The sequence below is a fragment of the Sturnus vulgaris genome, chromosome 4 (genome assembly GCF_052056855.1).
Source record: "Sturnus vulgaris isolate bStuVul1 chromosome 4, bStuVul1.hap1, whole genome shotgun sequence".
Lineage (NCBI taxonomy): Eukaryota > Metazoa > Chordata > Aves > Passeriformes > Sturnidae > Sturnus > Sturnus vulgaris.
In genome coordinates this window covers 32263704-32290629 of record NC_142246.1, presented here as the reverse complement: position 1 = coordinate 32290629, position 26926 = coordinate 32263704, and the positions used below count along the sequence as shown (strand labels likewise).

Genomic DNA, 26926 nt, shown 5'->3' with positions numbered 1-26926 from the left:
GAGAGAGAGCAATTTTTTTAGTGTAAATGGAGTGATAAAAGGGAATTAAAAGGGGAAAAAATCACTCTAAAGGTTAGTGAATCATTTCTCCTATCCAAGAGGAATAGGAGAGTTCCTCATTTTGTAGCTTTAGAGCTGTTCTACATAACAAAGCAGGAGGCAATAAATCCTGCTTTCTCATAAAGGTGAACTTGATGATGAGCATTACAATGCTGTGTGGCTCTGAGGTGCTGACAAAGCTGTTGGGAATGTAGAGATCTTTACCAAGGACTCCTAAATATGGTCTATAATCTCAGAACCTTTCACTGAATGCTGCTTTAATTTGCTGTGCTTTATCTCTACATAAAGATTCTGAAATTAAACGGTGTGGTTTGATTTTAAACTTTAAAATATCAAAACTAATACTGGAACTACTGGTATTAGTGTTCTTTTGGTTTGTTTGTTTTGGTGGCTTTTTCCTGGTTTTGTTGTTTTTTTTTCCTGAAACTATATTAAGTGAGGAGGGAGTCTGCAGCGTGGCTTTAAAGACTGTATGAGTACAGATCTTATTATCCTGAAGTTGCAGCTGTTTTCCCAGTGCTCATTTGTTACTCTTTTATTGGGTGCATGTTCTCCTTGGTACAGTGTGAATGTCCCAACCCTGTGCTTGCTTGTACATTCAGCAGGTTTGTTACAGTGCTTGGTATTCTGCAGGTAAAGTCACTCTGCTGAAGCAGTTGGGGTTTTATGATTGGACCAAGAGCTAACACAGTATTTTGGATTTTAGTCGCTGTCAACCTGATAAAAAAATGAGGGATCTTCATTTTGGGTTTTTTTTAATCTATAAAATGTTCTAGCCTATTCTGTAATGCTTTCCTGAACTAATATGTGCATCTTTTTTGCAGATTAAAATTAGAGGAGAGAAGAAAAGAGTTGGTGGAGAAACTTGAAGAAACTACAAAGTTAACTACCTATTTGCATTCACAACTTAGAAGGTGAGACTGTACTGACTGATGTAAAACCTGTTTTATAGTGGACCTGGATGTCTCAACTTCATTCTTAGGTTTTTCTCCTAGCTGGAAGCTCAGCAAAATATAGCTAAGTAAGAAAATGCAAGTGTAATAGCTTCAAGCATTTTGTCACCATGCAAACCTGGTGTTCTTTTATAATTTCAGCAAAAGTTTTCCAAGTTGACAGTTCTGTTATTGTTCAGTAAATATATTTTAAGTGTTTAGAAGGGCCTGCTTGAATTATTCTTCCTGACATTTTTTCCCAGCAGTCCTCTATAACTGAGGCAGTGACACTCAGTTTCTCTGGCCTGGCAGGATTCTCCATCTCCTGTTATTAACAGGACAAGATTGCATGTTACAGCCTTTGCCATATTTATATACTTGGATTTACTGTGCATGTGGAGTGCGTGTTGTCACACAGATGGGAAGCAGTTCTGCTATCAGTTGTCCATCTGGCATCTTTCCCAGGTGCTTGAGCATAGGCTAGGCTCCATGAATTGCTCTAGAGGTGGCAACACTGGTCTGCTGTCATAAGCTCCATCTTGGGAATCCCTGTGCTGTCACATTGACCACACGAGCATCCACATCAGAGTGGAGCAGGTTTCTGATGGGCTGTAATATCTGAGAAGGCTGCTGTTACTGCCAGACCAGTTTGTCAAATCTGCAGCCTTTCCAGAAGAAAAGGGGTTTAGGCAGGTGGCCATAAACTGGATAAATTGCCCTGGTAGTGTGCAGGTTGGGCACACTGAGCTAAGCCAGCTATGGGTGCTTAAAAAACATAATGCTCAAGCAGCTTTTGATTGTAATCTGTTACAAGGCAGTTTCAGTCAAGCTTCCTTCTCTTTGTTCTGTTTTGTGCTGGTTTAGTTTAGTAACACCAGTATGTTTGTACTTTCTTTGCAGCCTCTCAGCTAGCACGTTATCTGTGTCTTCAGGGAGCAGTCTGGGATCTCTGGCATCCAGCCGGGGGTCTCTGAACACATCAAGCAGAGGCTCGCTGAACTCACTCAGCTCCACGGATCTCTACTATAACCAAGGCGATCAAATTACAGATTTGGACTATCAGTACAAACTTGATTTCATACTGCAAGAAAAAACTGGTTACGTTCCTTCGGGGCCTATCACTACCATTCATGAAAATGAAGTGGTCAGTTCCCATGGGAGACTTGGTTACAATGACTCTCCTTCAGCTGCAGACCATCCCAAATTGACTGAACCTCCCAAATCTGTGACATCACTGTCTTCCAGATCCTCGCTGTCCTCCTTGTCACCCCCTGGCTCCCCTTTGGTTTTAGATGCTGCATTTTCAGTGTCAGCTCAAAATTCCCCTCTGCATCACCTCACTACAGACTTCGAAGACTCTGACATTTCAGGTGATTTTGCAGGCATTAGCTTCTGCGAGAACCAAATATTATTGGACTCTGAAGGCAGAGCAGGATCTCAAATTCCTACAGATGATAAAGATCTAAACATTAGGCAGCCTCTGCCTTCTCTACATGAAGGAAGTTCAGGTAATTAAAAAAAAAATCTAATGCTGAATGTATATGCAATCTGAAATTTAACAGCCGACTCTTGAAATGAAGAGGTACCTTGTGTAACTGAAGTTTATCTTGATCAGTATGCACTTGCATGTTCTGAGGGATGTTACCTAACTTTTAGTTTTGGCTGCAGATAGCTGCAATCGACCTGGTTCTGTCCCCATTTTTCAATAGCTATTTTAGAAAGTAAGTTCATGTATTGCAGTCTATCACGAAAACAATAACTCAAAAACGTGAAGCTGGATTTTGAAAGCATGGAGGATGCATGCAGTTCTTAGGTTTTATCAGGATGTGTGGATACAGAGCAAATACCCTCTGCTGGTTTTTTGATAACTTGAAATTGGATACTTTGTTTCTCATTCAAGAGTAAGTAAATGGAAATCCTCAGTAAAAGCGACTTCTGGACTGAGAATTATGTGTTATGTGTATCTAATTATTTGAGCCTGCTGTTACTGAAAGATCTGCAGTTCATTTTGATTTGAGAAGGACAGGTGACTAAATGCCATGTAAGTTACAGTGAGAGTTTCCCCATTTTTATCATGGAATTCACAGCTTTTATCTTTTTATCCAAGTTAGAGCTCCTAAGTGAGTCTAGGCTCCCCTGCAGCCCCTGGGTAACTTCCAAAAGAATGAGACATCTTGTCCTAAAGCATACTTCCCCTTAAGGGAGAAGGGATGAATGACTGTGACCTATCAAGGTATCCTTAGTTACTAGTTAACTTCGAGGTGGCTGACTTGGGTGTGATGAATTCCACTTCTGGTCTGTAGCAAAAGCCATGCAACATAGTTGTCATCTTATATTGACAAACCTTTGGCAGAGCCAGAATTTCAAAAATCCCAGCTGTCAAAAATTGATGGCTTGTGCTCAGTCTTAGAGTGCTCACTTTGCTGCTTTTGCTAGGGCTGACAGTATGTTGTGCTCTCTCTGCACATTTATTCTTTTCTAGTGTCATTCTGTGTCATTGTCTTCAAGTATGTTGCAAACCATTCATGTTTATGCTACACTCTGTTTTCTCAAGGAAGAACTGAGTGAGACAGATTTCCAGTAGTGCTGAGCAGTGGCAGCCCTATTTGAAACCTGGTCAGTACCTGGCATTTCCAACTGTATTTCTGAGCTGGTAGGGAAGCAGCTAACTAAGGAGTTTGGTATTTTAGAATAAATACAGACTAGCTCTTGAGCATTGTCCAGATTTGTTACCAAGTTTGAACTCTTATGCTTGGAGTTTTCCAATTTTTAATGGAAGTACCTTGTCATATTCATACAGTTATATATTTTAATGAGAAATTTGCTCTTATTTTTTTAACTTCTCTCAAAGAATTGTCGTAACATCTGTTGTCTAATTAGATTAGCTTACTGCAGTACTGTGGTAATTTCAGTGTTGGCCAAAGCAATGTGGCACCAGAAGAGAAAGGTATGGTATGCTTAGTACAAACTGGGAGGCCCCACTCTATTTCACTGTGCAGAAAGAAAACAAGAAATTGACTGATGTTCTAATGATCTGAACCTGTGAAATGGAAAGTTGAAAAAACATGGAAAGGGAATTTGGGGAGAGGGAGTCTTTTTGTCCTTCATCTTTTCAGGATAGTGTAGCACAGTAGTAATTTTACTTTAGAGCCATATTGTAAAAGAATGAAAAAATAATTAATTTTCCTGCCTGTATTTCAGTAGCATATCCTTTCCAAACTTAACAACAATCTTCAGTCTGTCTTTGCAATCTGGCTGCAGCTCACATAGTCGGAGAACTGAATTCAAAATGGCTTGGAATTTGGGAACACTGGGCTATGTGGAATCAAAATTAAAAATAAAAAAACCCAACCATATTGCTATAGATCATTATTTTCAAAGGCATTGTGTGGTTCTGTAACATTTTTTAACTTTTTGAGGACCTCTTATTCTGGATATTGTCAGGTTGCCTTTGAAGTCTGTATAAGTAGTTATGGTTTTAAAATGTAAATTCATTCTGTGATTCTTCATACTGATACTTCCTCATGCGGCACCATATGCATAATATAATTTGTCTTTAAACTTGTATTAAGGCTGCCAAAGCAAGTATTTGAATTTTGAATAGCCAGATATTAAATAATTACACTTCAATACCTCTGTTTCCACAGTAAAATGGGCCTCATGGTGAGACTTCAGTAATTAACAGTGAGACACAGACCTGGGGTTTGTTCAGTGTTTCTACTCCAGTTTCATTCTTGAAACTGCTGTGACGCTGAATGGGAAGGTTTGAACAAACTCAGCCAGAGGCACTAATCCTGCACAGAAAATTTTAGCCTACACACTTAGGTTTTTACAGGACTTCCAATTTGAATACTACTGAATTTTAACTTGGGCATAGACAAAGACTTGAAGGTAGTACAGCTCCTGTCATCATGTAATCTGCACTGGCTCTCTAGATGCAGTGTTCACCTGCTTCTCTGCCTGTCTCTGACTTTTCTATACAGGTGAGCCATAGAGATATTTGCTCCTCTGCACTTGTCCCTGCTGCAGAAACTAAGTTGGAATATCTTGTAGCTCTTCCACAGTCAGTCTCTGTCATTGTCAAAGTCAATTCAGGCTGCCATGGTAATTCCTAAGGGTAATCAATAAATCATGTCATCACCTTCACCCCTCGCATGGTGAGGGGGAAGGGAAAGAGCACTTCATCATCAAGGAAAAAGCATTCCTACTGCCATAAATAAAAGCACAAATGCAGCAATCAATCATCTAATCTAGAGCCTTAAATTTTAACATCTTAACAGGATGTAAAGTCACGATTCAGATCGGGATGATAATGCATACCAATATCCTCACCCCTTGGCAGATAAAAGGACTGCATAGGCCCTCAGCTTACTGTGCTGCAGAATGTGCCTTCACAGCATGACACTCGCATATGAATGCAAGTTGAAGATTAAAGCTAAGTAGTCATTGAGACCCTGTAGCATAGAAAGTTTTTGATGATAGTAAACCAGAGAGGATTTTATTTCTAGCAGTTATATCACTGGGGAGAGGGTGTCTGTCTGACTTCTGAATATTTAATAAACAGTAGGCAAGCACTTGGCATGTAGCTACAGTGTTACCACAGTGCTGAATGTGAACATGGCAAATACTAGTTTAAAGATCAGGAAAATGAGGGTTGATAATGAAGGATAATAACTAGCTCAATGTATAAGGGTAATCATAGGAGTCTGTGTCTCTGGGAAGGAATAATAGTACATTTTCAAGTTCATCAGTCTGGTTACATCTGTAGCCAGAATATGTGGTAACAGCAGTACAATCTCAGAATGCTTAATGATATGGAACAAAACCATTCTGTGATGCTCAGCTAAGGGTCACCGCTTTCAACTTGACAACTTTCTAAGCTATGCTCATCTCTCTTTCTGACTATTAATCTCTTGGACTAATTTTCATTCTTTTTCCTTTTTGTAGGTGGTGATTTACCAAGAAGAACAGCTGGTCATCTACTTGAGGAGAAAACAGCTTGTGTATCTGCTGCTGTGTCTGATGAGTCTGTAGCTGGAGATAGTGGTGTATATGAAGCTTCTGTGAAACAGTAGGTTTGAGAAATCATGCAAGTCTTTCCACCAAAAATTTAAATATATCTATGATCAGTTACACAGTACCAGCAGAAGCTGTTAATCAGCCCTTCCTTTTTTAAAAATAATTTATATTTTCAGATAGAAAGAAAGGCATATTTGCCAAACAAGGAAGTTTGATCTGGGTTAATTTTTCTGCTTGTATAACTTGGTTGAATAGCATTAATAAACTTTTTTACAATCTGGGGGTTTTTTTTCTTGCTAGAAGTGTTCCTAAGAGAAAAACTTGATTTAAACTATGCAAGTTTGCCATATGACTCTATCGAAAATACTCAGAGTTACTGTTTTTACTTCTTGTTTTGTTAAGGATTTTTAAGATTGCATAGCAATTTTTTGCATGTTTTTATTTTTAAAAAGAGGTTATAGAAAAGACAAGAAAAAACTCTGTGTAATGTTGGTACTAAAATAATCCAGGTTGAAGCTTAAAGTTCACTGCAGTGCTCAAGATGTAAGAAACATATTTGCTGTTACTTTTTGACCAGACAACTATAGGATTCTTCATACTAGTATATATATTATTGCCTGTAATCTTCAGTAATCAACTCAGGCCTTTCTGAATCATTGCTGCAGTTATCAAACTATTCCAGCAGTAACTGTCCCTAAAACAAGCACTGCTGTTGTGCAGGCTCTGAAATTCTTATTTGGAGTGCATGCTGTGATTAAATCATCATGTTTAGGAGAATGGATATATGTTCTGTGTATGCATATCATAATAATTGCTGAAAGCTAACTATAATCTTCCAAAATTTGGATATTTGCCTGTTTTTCCTAGACCAAATGAAACTGAGGACATTGTATATAGTGAAGATGATGCAACAACTCTAGAGGCTGCTCAGGTACAAATAGGACTCAGGTGAGTGACCAGCAAAGGGAATATTTCTGTTGATCCATAAATATGAATAGTAAACTTCCCTTGTGTTGTCCTTTCTTTAACAGATATGACCACAGCAATTCAAGTTTTGTGGTGATCATAGTACGGCTTAGAAACCTTCCAGCATTTTCTATCCCCCTTGGCTCTAAGGTGTAAGTCAAACAATCACTGAAAAGTAGTGTTGAAATATAAGAGTGTAACAATAAGAAATTCTAAAAATTCTCGAAAGGAATCGGTTGATTCATGGCTTAAGAGCGTACAAAAATTTTCAAACTGTTGTAGTATTTAGCTTTTGCGTATTCCAGCAATGCTGCAAGAATAAGATGTTATCAGGAAATTTGCACATTACACTAAACTGGAATAAAAAGGATTTTTAAATGGTGTTTTATCTATTGCTTCTAAACACTCTAGCTTTGTGAATGCAAAACAGCTAACTCGTAATTACTAAAAACATTCTTTTGACACTTTGGCATCCTTTCAGCTCAGAATGTTGTCTTTTTACATTTATGTGTGGTTTTGATGTAAAACAGTATTTAAAGCAGTATTTGTCTTTTAAGTGAGCTTTTAAAGGAAAGGAGTAATTTAATAAATTGCAAGTGGACAAGCATAGTCACATTGAGATACACCATCCCTAAAAACTAGAGCTTGGAGGTCTGTTAAGAACTAGTTCTTGAGTCAAATTGGACCAACATGCAAAGTCTAAAAGTAAATTACAGTGTAAATCATATGTAGAAAATGAGCAGAAAAGCCTGAATATGTTATCAGAGTTTCTAATTCAAAATTCTCATCTGTGTAAATAAGTACAGGTTGCCTTGGGGACACTTCTACTTAAGCAAGCTTTTTGACAGACTGTAAGACTACCTTAAACTGTTGAAAAGCTTAATAAGATTGGAGTAAGATATAATCAATCCTTGAAAATTTTGGTTTTCTTGCTGGTTCTTTTCCCCTTGTATCCCATTGCCTTAAATTTGATTGGCAGATAAATAGGAAGACACTGGGTATGGAAAGGATGCATTAATGATAGAGGCCTGGGTTCTTGCTGGATTTTTCTGTTTGTTTTTGTTAAAAACAAATGACTGCTCTACTACTATCTTTCCTTTTCTGAACTAGTCTTTCCTCTGCTGACCTTCCAAGTCCACTAACATTTAGCACAAGAAAACAGAAAAACTATGAAGAATAAATTGTCACAGGTGAGAGGAAAAGTAGATAATGTAGAATGACAAAAAGGTGTTCAGTAACATAAAGCTAGATTAGAGCAGGCATCTTTTTAGGAATTAAAGTGTGAAGTTATAATTAATAGTTAAGAAGTCTAGATGTGCTGCCTAAAAGAGATTTGATGAAATTAAAGCTACAAAAAAAGGGACAGGGTAAAGGCAGGACCTTGCAAATAGCATTTTTTAATTTCACTTGCTGTTGTCTGCATATATGTATAATCTGTACAGATACATACAATAATAAAAATTGGTTCTGGAAAAAGATGCTATATTATAGCTGCATTTCTTAGAACATCAGTTGGATAAATTAGTACTTTACTGAAGCTTTACACATGGAGGAATAGATTTGACGTGAGATGTTACTGTAAAAACTGCTCAGTTTTAGCCTAGGTAAAGCACAGTTGAACAGTTACTGTGTCAGGGTCACTTCTTCATCAGTTGAGAAGTCATAGGTTTGTCACAGTAAAATCTGATTGATTGATTGATTGATTGACTCTTTAAGTTTATTAATTATAATGAAAATAACGACTTCTGTACAACAAAACGAGAGAATAATTTCTTTCACTTTTTTTTACCCTTCATTTGGCCTGAAGCCAACAAATTGGTAAACAGTTATTAAAAGAAAGTTCCAATGACCCACCTTTTAAACATATTTTTGATACACTTTATCCTACATCTTTTATAAATGTTTTTGATTGCTTAGTCTACTAAAATGGCTGTTCAGTAGACTGTGCCAATTGCTTACCTACAGTTATATGACTACAGCAGCAACATTACTGGAGTTATGCTATCACTTCACCTCAGGACTGGCATGTCAAAATGCAGGATATCTGCTATCCAGGCTGTACATTTAAACAACCTAGATTTTACTCTTTATTTCAAGAAATAAATGGAAAACAAAAAGACTATGCCCAAATTCAAGTAAAAAAATCGTATTTCTCACAGTATTAATTTCTTTTTATTTAAGTAATGTAAAATCAGTTTTTAATAAAATTAGCAAAACTATGCATGAAGTCAGAAAATATAGTAGTAATGCTATAAATTTTGAGAGAAAAAGTATTTTCCAGAATTATTTATATTGGCCCACTCTTTCTTCTTGCTTTAACCAGCTTCAGTGTGTTCTATTCTCTAATGAATGCCATTTATATTTAAAGCCAGTACCAAAACCAGACTAATAGATAGGCACAGAAAAGATGTAAAACTATTCCTATGCTCATTTCTGTGTATGAGAAACTGTGCAATAGGTAGATAGCACATACAAATTGCATTAAAAATGTCTTTATTCTGTCTAGCTGCTGCTAAAGTGACACCTGCAAGTTAGCTAGTATGACTTTTATCCACATAATATCCACTGCTACTGGTTGTATAAAACAAATACAACCTTGTATAAAATGGATGCAGCCTTGTAACAATTTCAAGTTACTCTCTGTGCTTCAATTTAGGCTTGCAAGATGCATTCTTCCAAATTTCACTTAATATATTATGAATTGATCTTAAGCAGCTATGGTGCTAGGTATTGTCTTCCTTGCTTTCCTTAGTTTTCTACTTTCTTTGGAAATTTTGTTTGATTTGTTTCCTTAAAATATTAAAAGACATCACTGCTTTTCGGTGCTGCTTACGTTATTCTAAGAATTTAATTTTTACATCCGCTCCAGTTTTTATCATTTTGTAAAATTAACATTAAGGACATGTTTCCTCCCACCTGTGACATCATCTTCATGGTTTACAGTACCAAACTTGGATAAAGTCAGAAACTGCTGCCTCTCTTGCTACTACCACCTTACCAAGCACAAAAATTCCTTTTTGGGAAATGTTTCTGCAAGGGACAAGAGGAGTTCCTTACTCATCTTTGCCACCTCTTTTCCATTCCACTGATAAGTTACTGTTCCATTTTGTTGCTATGCAGTCCTTAAGCTGATGGGGTGAACTCTCAAGCATCACCAGCAAGCACCAGTTTAAACAGCAGTAAAGACTTTGTTTTGTTTCTGGCAGGTATATTAGAGTAGCAGTCCTTCCATCCTCCACTGATATCAGCTGTCTGTTCCGCACTAAAGTTCATCCTGCCATGGAAACCATTTTATTCAACGAGATATTCAGAGTAGCCATTTCTCAAGTAACACTGCTGCAGAAGACACTGAGAGTAGATGTTTGTGCTGTCAGCAGAAGTCGTCGGGAAGAATGCTTGGTATGCAGTTTTATTTCTGGTGCTTTTTTGGCATGCGTTTGTTTATAGTGTTCCCTCTTATTTTGATGGTCAAGGCTGGTAAAATTCTACAGCACTTGGAGACAGTCTGAAGCATAACTTAGTTGTTGCTATAGTACCTAGAATACTGCCTTTCTCTGAAACTCCTGGTACAGAATTTAATCCTTGATAGAAGGTGTTTTGATAATTCTAACACTACTTTAACCCTTTAATTGCAGATTGATATTCCATCTTTGCCATTTTATACATAAAACCCCAATAAACTTCAATGCAACATTGCTTTAACTCTAGGTTTTAAAGTAAAAACTGAAGAAGAGACACAGTAAAAAAGAAAAGAGCGCATACTCTCATTATCACCACTTGTCACAAAGAACAAACTAAATTACATTTTGGATGTTATTTTAGGTTATATGATGGACACCTTTTTGGTCTTTATGATCTGTTGAAATAAAAAAGTATGACATTTATAGATCAGCCCATTGGAAGCTGTCACTTTAAATTTTGTTGTTAATCGTAGTCATTGCTGAATCAGTGATGCTTCATTTACTTGCAAATTGCTTTTGCATGGTCTGGTACAACTCAAGTCTAGTTTTTTGCCATGAGAGAGATTTTAGTAGCATAGTGAGACTTCTTCAGTTATAACACACTGAAGAGATGCTGGAATCTGCTGGGGTTTATCAGCTCCAACTACTGTGAAACAGCCTCACTTTCGGAATGTAGAAGTTAACTTAATTCCTGGGGAATGCGTTGGCCTTTTTCGGTATGTAAGAGCTTTCCCCTAGGAAAGGGAAGGGCAACAGAAGAAAAATGCAACCTCAGGCAGGATATGAAGGTGAAGAAAGGACTCAACAATAACAAAAAATCCCAGTGAAAATAAAGGTTATTCACAAGATCAAATTAAAGAGTTGGGAGTACCATCCCCAGCAGAAAGCCCTGGACAACATGACCAGAGTCTTGGCAAGACCTGTGTGTGCAGCCCAGTAGCTGTGGAGATAATATGCTTTGCCAAAGAACAGAGGATTTTAATCTCCAAGGCACTGCCCAAACATAAGTACTTCAGAAGTTTCCCAGAGTACCAACTCATTGGATGTCAGTGCTTGTCCAAATGAAAGCGTTTCTTAATCTCTTTCACTGCCTTTTCATCTCCTCTTTCTCTGGTTAGAGCAAGGAAGGTCATCCATTATTTGCCATATGCATGATTTTTATGGTGGGACAGCTGAAAAATCATGTGACACTTGCTGCCTCACGAGCTGGTGCTGCACAGGTTTTCATTACTGAATGCACTAGAGCAGGTGTGTAGAATACCATGGTATGGGGTGGGATGTATGTGTGGGGAAACATTTCTGCAGACTGAAATAAGAGATGGCAGAATGGACAATATGAAGGACATTTCCATGTACTTCTATTTGTCTATTTTAACTGGAATTGGAGGGGAATAGAAAACTGTACAGTTAAAAAGGGAATTAAGGTTCATGTCAAATTTGTGCTGCCTGTTTTGCATGATGACTACAGTAGAATGTTTTGTAAGAAACAGAACAAATTTAAATAATTTTTCCCCCTTTTCTTATTTTGTTCAGGCTGGTACTCAGATCAGCCTGGCAGATTTATCACTTTCTGATGAGACCTGTACTCTGTGGTACAACCTGTTACCTTGTAAGCAGAGTCCTCGCAAAAAGCCCAAGGAACAAAATGACGAATACATGTTTCTGTTAAGCAAGCAATCACAGTCATTGGACTCATTGGACTTGGTGAGTGACTGTTGGATATTACTGTGATAGCAAGAAAAGTGCCAGAGACTCCAATTGTGCCGTTGCATTGTAGTTATTTCAACGTGTGAACTGCCCTTCCCTGAAGGTCTAGGACCCTGTTTTGCAGGCACTTTTGTTGAGAGTGACTTTGTGTGAGTAGGGCCTTTGGGGTCTCAAATAGGAGTGGGATATGGCAGATGCTTTTTACTGGATACAAGATTGCACTTCCAATTTGAAACCCTTCAGCTGTGTTTCTTTTTAGAAAGAATGTTATTGAAGAGCTTCCTTAAATGTCATTTATTTTCATATGCACACATTAAAAATTGCTATTTATTAACTATTTGAATCTGCATACTCAAAGCCATTGCATTGAACATGCTGTTTACGCAAAACATACTAACTTCTGGTTAAATAAGCTTTTCTGCTTTCATCCCTTCTTAAGAGAACTGCATAGAAAATGAAACTTTGAAGAGCACCCTTTTTTCACCTAAGAGCATTACAAGTATGAGAGGGAAGATGAGAAGATACATTGAAGGATGACATGAGCATATTTGATTGCATTGTCATTTTAAAACCAACTATTTTTCATTGAGATTTATTCTATATAAAAGTAATCATTCAATGTGCTATACACTGACAATTCAAACCCCTTATCCTTGTGATCTGGGGCTCATTGTTTCTGCTGACATCAAGGAGTAGTAGAGTAATGCAGCTCTTGGAACAGTTGTCATTTTCCTACCTGTTACGTATCATTCAACTCTAGTTTCATCATTTTCCTTGTGAGCAGGATGCTGTGTCAGCTCTGCTGGAGAGGACATCTGCTGAGCTGGAAGCAGTAGAACAAGAGCTGGCTGAAGATGAGGAGAAGGAACAAGAGCAAAGGGCCTCTGAGGAAGACTGGTAAAGACACTTTTCCTCCCTCACTGTTCATGCCTGAATAATTCAGCTTGTTCTTCCTTTTCTTAGACAAACGAAAGGGCTGTACTTTTGGAGATCATAGATTCATAGAATGGTATGGGTTGGAAGGGGTCTTTAAATATCATCCAGTCTAATACTGCTGTGGGACACCTTCCACTAGACCACATTGCTCCACACCCCATCCAACCTGGCCTTGAATATTTTCAAAGACAGGACATCTGTAGCTTCTGTGGACAACCTAATCTAGTGCCTCACCACCACTGGAATTGGAGTAAAGTCTTGTTCTTTTGTGTTGGCAATTAATTCATGTTCTTTTAGGTTTACAGTGTCTTGGCTGCTCTGTGAACTCCTACTGCCAATGCTCCTCCATTCCATGTACATCTTCCTGTGAATCCACCTGGGCTGTGAAGCCACTGGAAGTGTAGTAAAATATCAAATATTATACTTGCTTTAACTATAACAGGCAAATAGGAGGATTTGAAAAGAGAGATGCTGTCTGACAAAGTCAGTGTGGGTGTGCTTCCACTGATGGTCTTGCTTTTGAAGAAATTGTGAGCTTTCCCAAGAAACAGATTTCTTGCTAAATTGCTATCCGAGTTCTGTTATTGTGCAATTTCTTTGATGCAGTGTAGAAGAAAATACATGCTTTACTGGGGGGAAGGGAAGAGTGGCTTTTTGTTTTATGAACTTATAACAAAAGTCCTTCAGCATTATCAACATTAGAGCTATTGAATATAGTGCAGTGCTGTCATAACGACCTTGAAGATGAACTGTAGTAGTGCTTGTTGGGTTTTGCTGGAGGCAGCAATGAAATGGGCCTTCACATGAACTTAGTGGAAATATTTGGATGATAGTTGTTTTCCCTGTCAGGAGAACGCATGTCTTACACATGAGTGCAGGTCTGAGCTTTCTGGTATCTTTCTCTGGTGAGCTTTTTCAGTTTCAGAATAAGCCTGGGCTACTTCTGTTCATACAGGCTAGAGATGCTCGCAGAGGCCTCTGATGAAATTGTGGATGAAGAGGAAGATGGCATTAAGCTGGAAGTAGAAGGTGACTGTAATGATGATATGGGGCTACTCATGGATGCACCAGAAATGAATGAAGACAAGAATAGAGAGAACAGTGATGAGGCCCAGGAAAGGCAGCAAGCTGCTGTAATTCTAACACTGGTGAATATCTTGTGTCTAAAAATCTATTTCTGAGCAATTAATATAGAAATGTGCTGCATCTATGCATTTAGTATTTGATGTGGCCTTTGCTGTAGCACTTGTCAGTATGTACATGTAACAAAATCGGTGTGGTCACTTCTAAACTATGAAGAGGACATTGGACAGACATGCAAGGTAGGACTTCTAAGTCCAGGACAACCAAGATTATCTTCACTTTTTTTGTTGGATATGGAGAACATTCAAAATACAAGAGTAGTTCAGTAGCTTCAGCTTGTACATCTGTTTCATTGTTTCCTTTTTTTCTGATTCATCTGCTAAACAGGGAGAAACACATGACAAAGGTCAAGATCTTTAAACCAATACAGGAGTTTCCTTATTTTTCCCCTTATTTTTGGGCATGAAATACAAGAACTGTCTTAGCAGAAAAAAGGATAAAAGATCAATGAACAGAAAATTCCAAAATATGTATTAAAACTGTGTATATTTTTGAACTATTGAGGGTACTATTGTACCCACACACTGCATAAAGCAAATTCTAATTCCATGTTCTTGGTAACTGTTGTTTTTAAAATTATATTCCACTTTCTTGACAGCACTTTTAGTAAATGTTTAGTAAACATATCCCTGATGTGGTAGCACACGCTCTGAAATAAAATTTTTAGAATCTTTCTGCATCTTAGTGAAAGCACTGTTGCGTGTTTTAAACCCAGAAGTTCTATAAAATAGCAGAGGTAAAAAGAAGAAGAGTGACATCTCGTTCCTTCAACTTCGTGACAATACAAAAGTTTAACATCTCAGTGGACTTGCTGGAAACTGTAATTAACTTCCAATTAATGTGGCAAGATGCCAAATGAGCTAAGGCTGTGGTATTAAAAGGACTGACAGTCTGCTGGGTAGCAACTGAATATAGATCAAAGCCCTAACTTGGCAAGGGGAGATGGCAAGGACGACATGTGAAGGTTAGACACGCATACAAGTGCTTTGCTAAGCCTGGGCTGGCTGGACCCAGACAATGAGTGAAAGACAGCAGACTCCACTGCAGAGTCAGCCACAGCATAGATCTCTCTATGCCACATCCTCTCGGGGTTGCTGTTGTGCTATTTAGGTCATTGTATTTATCACCTGCACTGTGCAAACCATGAACCTCATTAAATTACCCAAGCTGAAGAAAAAGCCCCAGTGCACATCAGTAACATTGGATGTTCCAATTGCTGCAGAGCTTGGTCTAGCCTAGCAGCCAGGATGATTGCAGCATGGAAGTAAGCACAGACTGTGCCACCCATATGCATGAGGGCACTTGAGGCTCCCTCTGGTACATGTGGGACAACTCTAGTAGGCAGCAGGCTGTGCTGAGGGACAGCAGCCAGTAGTGTCTTTTCCCTGGGTTCACAAGGCTGGTGAAGCTCTGGAGATTGCCATAAAGCAGTCCTGCTGCTGAGGCTTGGGCATGTATGGCAGTGTATCTGGAAGGACTTGGGCAGTGTAACTTTCCCAGCTGCCCCCTTTCAGTGTGCACAGGCACCATTTCTGGCATCACAGAACCTTGCTCTTCTGCAAATACCAAACAAAGGAAATGTAAATGTGCAGTGATTATAATGTCTGCAAATGGCAAAGCAAAACATTTCTTGCACTGTGTTTGCATCAAACCATTCCACGAGCAGCAAAGGCTTTTCTTCAGCTTTACTGGGTACAGAGAGTACCTTCAAAGCCTCTCCACACACTCTTAAGCCTCTTGGGAATTTTGTATTTCTTTATTTAGAATAGCTTCTCTGTAAACATACGGTGCTTTTTGCCACTGGTCTTTTTCCATCCACTGCAAGGTAATGAGAATGCTTGTAAAATCTGAAGGCACAAAAACTATGTAGGGGCAATGTATCTGGTTATAGTAAGTCTTATACATTCAATTTCTTTTCATAGGTTGATAAAGAGACTAACACTGAGGAACCAGTTAACGAGAACACAGCAGTCCGACCCAAGGACAGAGCCAGCTGGAGCTCCAGACAGCGTCCCTTTGTCAGGAACAGCATGATAGTGCGCTCCCAAACCTTCTCTCCAGGCGAGCGGAACCAATACATCTGCAGGGTAAGAGGAAAAACACTCAGAATGAAGAGCTATTAACCAAAGAGTCATTTAACTTCTTGGGAATGAAGCATTAATGACACTGAGTCATGTACCAATTTTCCCTGCGAGAGGCAGAGCCTGTGCTTTCCCTAGAGTCTTTCCCTATATGAGCTGATGCACAGTAGAATTGACTTTCAGCAGAGTTGCATACTCTTGCAAAATACCTCTACTAGGGCAAAAATACATCCTACTGGAGAGAAATAACACAGATGCCTGTGCTGGCTGTCTGCAAAAAGTGTTTCCCTGCACGTCAGCAACTCCAGCACTCTCACAGCAAAACAATTTGTTACAACATGAAATAGAATTCACTGTAAAATGCCATTGCATTACCATATTTTAATAATGCAGCCATTTAAGGGTAACAGTGTGGAAAGAGCTCAGTCATCAATTTTAAATCTCGCTTTGTATCTCAACTGGTTTTAAACCTAGGCAGCCAAAATCCTGCTGTAATTGCATCTTTGAAAGATGTGCAAGCACTGCCTTGAGGCTGGGTTTTAAACATGGCTTTGGCAGCTAAGTTCTCCAGTCTCTCTAGAGCTGTGGTCGCATGAAAAAAGAAAAAAAATATTTAAATTCTGAGTCTTACAGCTGCTAAACTAAGTATGAAAATCATGTGTTTAAAGATTTAAGCATGGACTACCAGCTCTATAGAATTTAATCACAGATACCCTAGAAAAGGCAGTTTATTTTGATTTTTGATTTCTACAGGTTACTCATAAAAGTATGTCCTTTTTTTAAAAAAAAGTAATACTTACCCTTTAATTCCCCAGTTCAGTTGGAGGCATTTTCCATAAGTATTTGGGAACATTAAAGTTCATAATTTCTGTGATTCTCATCAGCCTAAAAAAACCCAAAAAACTTTAGTCAACACTTATGTAGTTAAGTAACGATTCCATATACCCTCCAGAATGAAATATAGCAGATGATTTTCTAACAGTCTTTACATAGGATGGATAGATTATTGGCTGAATTCAGAAGCTAGCCTGCATCTTAATTCCTGTGCTGGAACTTAATTTCTAAATGGACATTAGCAGTATTGGCAAAAAAAGTATCACCTTAGCCTGCTGCCTATGTAGGTCTTCAACAGAAAGTAAAACTAGGTGCTTTAGTAGTTTAGTTAGTTTAAACTTCTGAGGTTTTTGCATCTGGAAAAGTATTGGGCTTTTGTAGCTTTGAGCATTGCTACATACTGCTCTGCCAAGAGCCAGAATAGAAAAAAAAAAACTTACTTTGAATAACCATTATGTTTCTCCTTGTGTATGGTATTGCCTGGAAGCAAAGTACCCTGTGAAAAGAACACGTTTGCAGATATATCTTTTGCAGTGTCAGAAACGCTTGTTGCCCACTGCTGGGGGCTCCTGAGTGGGCACTGTAGCTGCATCCAAGTTCACAAAGAGGGCTCCAGAGCTGGGGTCTCCCCAGTCCCATCTTGCACCGGAAGCATATCCAGCCTTCCTTGCATTATGGTGCTCTACAGGAGGAAAGTGCCAGTTGGATACAGTCTGGTGAAGTGCCAGCTGCTCTCTAATCAGAAGAGATGACCTGGCTTTAGGAGAGCACCTATGATGTTACAGAAAACAGAGATCTTTGAGGCTAATGGACAGAAACAAAGTCTGTTGGCGCTTTGGAAAATGTCCTTTGAAAAGTGCCTAAAGAACATTAGTGACGATAGCTGCCTCTGTGTATCAAGGAATGAGCTCTCAGTAGTGGCTCATGGTGAAAAGACAGATTTGTCTCTCAAGAGGTGTACTTTGTATTGCAAGTAGTGTATTTCTGACCCCTAGCTCCCAGTCAGCCCTGTGTAAGCTTTAGGACCCTGACTTTGCTTACTGAAATGTTAGCAGAGTGATTCCATTTTTTGTCTTTTCCTGAAGAGGTGAAATACATATTCTGCAGAGAGATGCTTCTGGCCACCTGTTGATGGTGATGCACCTAACAATCATTCTGCACTGATGTGTATGAAATAACACTAAAGTTATGAAGAAGCTACTGCCCAGCTGTGGCACGTAATTTTAAGAAGCAGGAAGAGCTTCTGACGGAAGCTGTAGGCACACCTTGGCTTGTTACAATTAATAACAACACAAAATACTGCTTGTTGGACAGGTGCATGTCTACAGTAATTTACCTTCCCTGTAGTAAATTTGTTAAAAGCCTGCCCCAGGTAAGTGAAATCCATAGTTTGTATCTGCAGTCAGATAATGCCAGTACTTAATAACCATAGTTATCTTACTTGCATTCCTTAAGAGTCTTACTATTCATTCAGTAAGATCAGTGGTTGTCTTGGTGTAGGATTATAATTTTAGAGTAGATGCTTATTCTAGTTGCAATGTTGTTAATGTTATACTAAGAATATGACCTACGTGTATATAAATGCTGAGGTTCCCTGACTGGTTCTACCAGTGCAGGTGTATTTGCATTTGAAGGTGCTTTATGCCTGTTTGGTTTGTACATTTTGGCAGTTGAATCGCAGCGACAGCGACAGCTCCACACTGGCCAAGAAGTCTCTCTTTGTGAGAAACGCCACAGAACGGCGGAGCCTGAGAGTTAAACGGGTACGTGCTATGTTACCTGGACGTGGTTTAAAGTTAAGTATGGGGACACTGGGAATACCAAATGACATAAAAGATAAGCTTTATTTCAAGTATTTCAGCAAAAGCAACACAAGTACCACAATTCTGTTCTGTATTTTCATGTTGACATATCCACATAGTGGTCTCAGTCCAATGTCGTCTCCCCTCCAACAAAGCCTGTGTTGTTTTAGTCATGTTTGAAGCCAGCAGCAAGACACTGATGGGTCAGCATCATGGCATTTCTCGTGGAACTTGAGTTACTGTCAAAGGAATCTGAGTTTAAAACATGAGTATTTTAAAGTGACACAAGGTGGCCTATGCTGCACAAAAGTCAACACCAGCCATATACATCTTGAGTAACTTTTGGTGAAGATTTCAAGGATTTAGATGTCCTTTTAAAGCAAATTTACTCTTCACCAAAAGTATTCAAGTAGCAAAAGGATTGAAGGACAAGAGAGTAGGATTCTCTTGCATGAAATTCATTCTTACATTAATTTAGAGAGTTATATTTTAATCTTAATTGTAACTAGAAAAATAGTCCTTTGGAAGCCTTGTTACCAGGTTGCAGGATACATTTTGCATAAGAAAGAAAAGTCTGGGATACTGACTTCTCCTGCCTGACTTACTCATGCAAAAAGTCACTGTGAAAGGACAGTAAATAATGTGAAATCTGCTGAAGAATAGCATGTTTACAGAGTTTGTAACATTATGTGTTTGGTTAGGCCTTGAAAAAGCAAATATTTACAAAAATAAATAATGTAGTTGAAATCTGTGGGGAATTCTGTGTAGTGTGGTGTCTCCTGGCAGTGTCATCCCAGGGATCAGAATGGGTTTTTTGTTTTTAATCTGTATATATATCATTGTGCACTTGGTTGCAGCATTTATTTTTAGCTAGTGACTGAAGAAAAGTTCCAGGATAGGTGAATTGATTGACTTCAGAAAAAAATGACTGCTAAACCTTCCCCCCTGCCCCCCAAATATTTGAGCTTTTCTGACTGCAGTATGTCAAACTCTCCAGCAGCCTCTCTATGTATTAATTTTAACTGTTGTGTCTCTCAAACGACTCAGCCCATCATGCGAAGAGCTGTGCAGGAGTGCCCTGTGCGCACTTCCCTGGACTTGGAGCTGGACCTCCAGGCGTCACGCACAAGACAGAACCGTCTGAACGATGAGCTCCAGGCCTTGAGGGACCTCAAACAAAAGCTTGAGGAAATGAAAGGTAGAGGAGAGGCAGACCTTCCTCTGTGTGTGCTAGAGGATGAACGTTTCCAGAAACTCCTGAAACAAGCTGAAAAACAGGTATGAGCAACGTTCACACAAGTGCAAGTAAATATGCCCCTACCTTTGCTATAAATTCATTAAAGAATTTGGTCAATGATGTTAAAAGATTTTTACAGAAGCTTACATTTGTCTAATTACATCTCTAGTGTAATTAGAAACACTAGAGTGTTTCTTTATTGATCAAATTACAACATTTAGTGTAGAATTTGAGGTTACATTTTCCTAGTGCCCTCTAAATACTTCAATAAGTCACATTACAAACTCTACTGGAGTAATAGTTATGGTTGGTGTAGTAAAATGGCATTTACTTAAAAGTTAATTTAGAATTCTCACATCCCAGACATGCTTTTACAGACTTGTGTGTGCTTTCTATCTCTCAGCATTGGTTGCTTTGCAGTCTGCACAGAACTTGCAGCCAAAATATGCTTGTAACAGGTAGAAAGAGCAATTACCACTACTTAGAGCGATAGGGGCATGGGGAAAAGGCAGTGGCTTATTTCTTAATGCAGGACATACTCGTTCTAGTGTTGGCAAAGGAAAGCCAAATTCTGTTCTCTGTGATGGTCTCTCGAACACTACAAGTATATGCACACTGCCATTAGGTAGTGGGATGCCCCCACGTGATTGAAAGACGAGAAACAGGATTGAAGAATGAGATGCAAGAGCGAGAAGTCAGAATATGGAAAATTCCAACAAGATAATTAATTAGCTAGATGTTGTGGGGGGTTTATTATGTTTTTTGGGAGGGTGTTTGGTTTTTTAAATCATTAGGGAGATCATCGACTGGAATAGGGTCCTGGAGAGGTTGTTGGAGGAGTTAAAAACCCAACTAAGTAAAAAAAAAGCAAAACAAACCCACCCAACCTGCACAGTTGGAGGTATTCTAAACCTAGCTGGTCAAGACCCTGACTACTCCGCTCTGGCATCAGCCATTGTGAGCAGAAGGTTGGAGTAGACACCTTCTAGAGCCCCCTTCTCATCCACGTCTGTCAATGTACATCAGTTTTCAATGAGGGGAAGTTGTGAGTGACAGCCAGGAGTAATCTGTGCTCCTTAGCTCTTTATGGTTGACAGAGACTAGTGTTTTGATACACCAAGTTTTTCAGAGTAGTAAAGATGGAAAGTTTTAACAAGGTGCAGAGGCCCTTCTCATATGTAAGCAGTAGTTGGTTTTGTTGTTTTGTTTTTCTTTAAAGCCAAATGTCAGTAAATAGCCTTGTGTAGAAGAGGAAAGGATGATCCTAATATTTACATTGACAAAGCTGAGCTCTGAATTAAATGTTAGGAATGAGATACTCCACATATAAGACACAAAAACATAAACAAGAACATGACAGAATCAGCAGATGTCAAGCAAATAAGACAGGAATTGCTAAGAAAAATACTTGGAACAAAATATATCATTGCTTTAAGATCTAAATATTATGCCTGTACCATAAACAGTTCATTTTTAGTTTCCCCTTTTTAAAGTGGATGATAAAACTACTGAGTGTCAACAACGATGGTCAAGGGAGGAAACAACTTCTGTGTTAGGAAAAGCTAAGTAGCTACAACTGAAGTCCATACAACCATGAGTGAGGCAGAAGAGAGCAATTAATCATGGGTTGTATTTGCCAAGAAGTAGAAAATCGAGCAGATGGCAGGTTAAATGCAAGCAAACATAGCATGACATTCAGAAACTAAAAATGTTTTCAATAAAACATTGAGTGCTGCAAGTTTGCATAGTTTAAGAAATTATGAATTTATTGATTTGCTAAATTCATGGTAGAAAAATGCATATAATAACACCACATATTTCAGTAAGTCCTTGACTGATACCTTAGGAAATAAAACTTTTCCCCAGCATTCTCCCAATTCTACATTTATGTCCTATTGAGTCTTCTGGTCCCTCTTTTGGTATCTGTTGTTGGTTATAGTTACTGGAGTACTAAAATGACTATAAAACACTAGCAGAGTTTAGAGTGAACATTGATGACTGTTCTGAAAAACCTTCAGGAAAAGGGAGGAAGATAGTGCAGTTTTTAAACTTAGTGTAACTGTGTTGGTTTTTACCATGTTAATTAATTATATTAATTTGATCTAAGTTTTAACGCATAAAAATAGTAACTTATAGAAAAGAAGCATAGCTAAATTTATGTGGAATTTCATCGTTTATCTCTAATGCCATCCTGGATGCAGGATAGCAATTATATTTTCTGAGTGTTTAATTTAAAACTACTCCCATTCTAAAGCTATTCCCTCTAGAACAGAGTACGTCTCTGCAACATTTCTTATTATGAATCCTTTGGATTTGTGCTTTATTTCAGCTGCCTGTTCCAAGGCAGGAGGTAGGTTTGTCACATTTTGTATGGCTGGTGTCAGTGATCAACACCATTACACACACTGGTGAGGAATAAGGATAATAGTACACATTCCTAAAATATATGCGAGCAGTAGCACATCATTTAAGTCCTACTTCCCAAGGTAAAAGTCAGAACAATGATCACAGTCACTCCACCTCTTTGAAGAGTGCTTACAAAGTTTCTAGAAATATTTCTACCCTTAAAATCATTGCAGCCTTCCCCTGTGGAGCAAAACGACCGAGAGCGCTGTACTGTGTTGTCAGTGTTTCCCCTTGGGTTAGCAAAACACAGCAGCCTAGAGAACATTGGCATAGATTATTTCTTAGATCCTGCAGGCATTATAATGGCACAGACTAATGCAGCAGCTGGAAACGCCAGAGAAACTGGGAGACTCTCAAGTGAAAAATGAAACCGCAGGTGTGGGGGATGTTGAAAATCAGTGGCTGCTTGCAAGCACGCAGTTACTCTGCTTGAAGCCAAATCCACAGACTCCACACCTTCCCTCCCATTCCTTCCAACCTTCCTAAGTGCAGCAAGTATGTAATGCCCTCTATTACCTGCAGATCAGAAAACAGAGATAATTCTGTGCAGCAGAAGCATTTTCTCTTGTTTAGATTGGATGTTTGTGAGAAATCACACAGTATTTCAAAGTTTGAGTCTTAAATCCTCTTAGAAGTAAGTTTTCAGACACCTAAGTGTCCTCCTGAAGTACTACAGTTGTTTATATCCAAAAAAGATTCCTGTAAATATCTTCTTTATTTCTTTTTAGTGCATCATTTATGTTGAGGTAATACGTAATTATGTCATTAACACCAATAAGTATGTCCTTGTCCCAGTGATTTTGTGTTTAGCACAAAATTGTTAGTTTTTCTTTGGATTCAGTTTTTTCTATACAAAACCCAAAGAAGAACAAGACAGGAAGTAGTGTTTCAGCTCTAATTTTGTGTCTCTTCTTTGTCATCTTAAACTAACTTAAGCTTAAGCTGAGCCTAGATAGAGAGATTCCTATCTGACACTTACATTTGGTAGACAAGTGTCATGAATGAGTGTTTTAAGGTCACTTAAAGAATCTGAGATCATAGTGTTGCCAGGGTGGGGGGATACATCACCACAAAATGTGCCAGATTTGGGGGATTTCTTGAATGTCTGGCCATTGTATTAGTGTGATTTTCTGTATTTTATATAAAGCACTCAATCAACATGATGCAAATGGTCATGTACATACCTTCTCATATGCATGTTCCTAGAGACATTGGGCTGAAATCCAGGCTTATCTTAGAGCATCCTGAAAAAATAAATGGATTAAAAAATGAAAAAGGGATACATGGTAATAGAGAGTATGAAAACAAGCCATCTATGCTCTTAAACCTGAAATTCAGTAATCACAAGAATCTCATATATAGTTAGGAAAAGGATAAAATTAGAACATTTTGAAATATTGTATGTTTAGTGTTTTGATGATAAATATTAATTAGGGGAGCTGGTAAAACATATGGCCAATGACACACATAAAATTAATTAAGACATTAGCAGTTGTAGATTGTAAATTTATGTTCACTAACTAATTCAGAAAATAATATTTATAGATTAATTTCATTTTAAAATCACAGCTATTTTGGAGTTGGGACTGAAAAAGTTAACAGCAGTACAAGCTGACTGGATTTTGAGTGAGTTTTTGAAAGGGTGGTACTCTTTCATGTAAAACACTTTCATACAGAAACCAGAGTGTGTTTCAACAGACAGAGGGTACCACTATCCTGCTGTGAGCAGCTTTCTTATAACTACCCGGTATGAAACTGATAGTATGGACTAGCTCTTTTGAATTAGTTGGTTTTGTTGTTTAGGAGTCTATTAGGTTGAATTCAGAACTGGAATGTGAACTTCTAAGTTACAAACTAGCTTTGAAGATTGCTGTTTCAGGCTTACAAATGTATTTTAATTTGAGCTAATGAACAGCATTTTCAAGTCTCTAAAGAATCAAAACTTAAATTTTCTACAACTTCATATTTGTATAAGACTGTGAACTGCTTCTATTGAATTTTGATAGCTGACAAAATTCAAAATACAATAAGTAACATTTGTCTGACAGCCTCTGCAGTCTAGAAATAAAAGCACTGCCCACACCATGCACCCCACATGTGATGTGGGCAACAATGCATTTGTTACAGAACTCACCTGTATATGAACATGAGTCATTTATCTAAGAATTCAGGTGACTTCTCACCTAAAAAGAGTTACTGTTCAAATTACTGAATATTCAGAAACCCTTGATAAAGTTTTTTTAAGCCAAAGCACAGCTATTAATAGCAGTCTTGTTGGTGATATGGTGGATGGCATAGCTGCAGCTGTCCTGTTGATGCTTAGTAAAGATGTAAGTAATAGAACCAGCAATACTGAGATACAGAAATACAGTAACTTATTGTGTGGTAGCTGCTCAGCACTGTTCAGGAAGGACCTTTGATCTCTTGTTACCACGAGTGTTCTGTTCACTTGCTTTGGCTTTCATGCCTCTACAATGCAAATGAAAGAAATGAGTCTCATGTGCAAAATAGATACTATGTCATGGATAAAGGCACAAAAGTTCATGTTCCTTGCTAACATGGTCAACAAAACCTGAAAGTGTATTTTGAGAGGAGCACCTTCCCTGGTTTTTTCTGTCATTCACTTTAGATTAAGTATACACAAGTTTCCTGAGAGCTTTTGCCAAGAAATAAAAGTATTTTATATGGGAAGAGAATCAGTGGCTCGCAGTTCTAAAAAGATACTTAGATGGACAACATGTGTTCATACAAATTTAGATATTATCTAACTACAACTCTAAGAAATATGAGAATATACAAAACCTAGTAGTGACCTGTAATGGCATGGAATTTGCTCTATTTATTTTTTTAGGAAAAGCCCTATTAGCTTATTTCATAGCTATGGTTTAGGCTTGTGATATCAGTCTTTTACCTTGCTGACGTTTTATATAGAGATTATCATAGATTCATTTAGCTGGAAAACACCTTTAATTCATTGAGCCCAACAGTAAACCTGACACTGACAAGTGTTTTGCTTGACAAAGAAGCATCTCTCACCTCTTTGAAATGAGTAGTCTTTCATTATGAGCAAAATACAGTTGTTTTTCTTGATACAGGCTGAACAGTCAAAAGAAGAGCAGAAACAAGGTTTAAGTGCTGAGAAATTGATGAGGAAAGCTTCTAAGGATGTGTGCCGGCTACGGGAGCAGAGCCAGAAAGTGCCACTGCAGGTGCAGTCATTCAGGTATGGCCTGTTCTGCTTTTCATGCTCTTTTTAATGTAGTGAAGTAGCATGAACTGTTTCTAGGTATAATCACACATGCTCTGTAGTATTAGTAAAAAGTACACATGCCTTTGGCTTGCCAGAAACATCACTGATTTCTAACGTGGCTCTAAGTTGGAATATCAGAGGGCCAGGCCTCAGTGACCTGCACATGTGGCAGTTCAGAGGGCAGTGAGGAAGGTGAGTGGAGTGTCAGACCCCTGTGTGACACCTGCTGTAGGCAGGCATGTGTGTGACTCTTGCTGTAGCTCACCTCACCCACAGCAGGCTGACAGTGGGCTTTAAGTCATGGGAACTCTTTCAGTGATGGCAAGTGCCTGAATTGCCACTCAAGGAGAAGTAGGACAGGATACAGCTCATCAGGAAACTTACTAACCACTACTTGTGCCTTGCTCAAGACTTAGTGTTAAAGAAAGACCTTGAATCCCTCCTCTGTTTTGTTTCTCTTCTCCTTTTGGTTGTGAAGCAACCGATTACTTGAAGTAATTAATGAACTGTTCTTGCTTAGCACAAGCCAGAATGAACACTATTTTTCTTAAACCTTAATTCTCACTGGTCTAAATACCTAAAAGACTAATTCCCAAAAGGCCTGTAAGTGGCAGGACTTGCAGCCTGGAGGCCACACTTCTATATAAAAATAAATATACGTATATTGATTGAAAAATACAGTGCTTGCTCTTGCACATAGAAACAATACTGCAAGTTAATTCGGTTTGTTTTGTCAGTTAATAACACATTTTTAAAGTTTGAATTTTGGATTCCTTTATAAGAAATTTAAGTCAGCTACTAATTTTTTTAACCATCTTTTGTGAGCAGTTGGAGAAATCCATAAGCAAGTAGAGGCCTGTGAGGCAGCATATATTGGAAACCACAGCTGTAAGCGATGCAGAATCAAAGCAAGAGAGAAAGGAAAGGGGTTCTTCAGCTAAGACATGTTACAGCTGAGTTATTTATCTTCAGTTTGAAATTCAGGGCATCCTGAAGATTTCACTTTTTGTGTGTGTCTTGAGAAAGGGCTTTGGTCAGTGCTGGTCATTTAACAGTCATCACAGACTGATGCCTAAATTTACAGGAACATGT

General features: G+C 38.4%; 1 protein-coding gene and 1 long non-coding RNA gene across 5 annotated transcripts in view; one reads left to right on the top strand and one right to left on the bottom strand.

Moving 5' to 3' along the window:
• The window catches only part of WWC2 (WW and C2 domain containing 2), a 95095-nt gene that overhangs the window by 64625 nt on the left and 3544 nt on the right, over window positions 1–26926 (top strand). For all 4 annotated transcript variants that reach the window (XM_088163536.1, XM_088163537.1, XM_088163538.1 and 1 more), the window contains 13 exons: window positions 885–974; window positions 1893–2500; window positions 5940–6063; window positions 6879–6959; window positions 7043–7129; window positions 10184–10376; window positions 11972–12142; window positions 12930–13042; window positions 14037–14229; window positions 16147–16311; window positions 18810–18902; window positions 19989–20219; window positions 25680–25807. In XM_088163536.1, coding sequence (XP_088019662.1) covers window positions 885–974; window positions 1893–2500; window positions 5940–6063; window positions 6879–6959; window positions 7043–7129; window positions 10184–10376; window positions 11972–12142; window positions 12930–13042; window positions 14037–14229; window positions 16147–16311; window positions 18810–18902; window positions 19989–20219; window positions 25680–25807 — 2277 coding nt within the window. The remainder of the gene's footprint in view (window positions 1–884; window positions 975–1892; window positions 2501–5939; window positions 6064–6878; window positions 6960–7042; window positions 7130–10183; window positions 10377–11971; window positions 12143–12929; window positions 13043–14036; window positions 14230–16146; window positions 16312–18809; window positions 18903–19988; window positions 20220–25679; window positions 25808–26926) is intronic.
• LOC148223934 (uncharacterized) overlaps window positions 15962–26926 on the bottom strand; it is a 51718-nt gene continuing 40753 nt past the window's right edge. Inside the window, exons 2-5 of the long non-coding RNA XR_015803116.1 lie at window positions 23769–23828; window positions 17580–17821; window positions 17106–17190; window positions 15962–16304 (exon numbers count right to left, since the gene is read on the bottom strand). This is a non-coding gene — a long non-coding RNA (uncharacterized LOC148223934). The remainder of the gene's footprint in view (window positions 16305–17105; window positions 17191–17579; window positions 17822–23768; window positions 23829–26926) is intronic.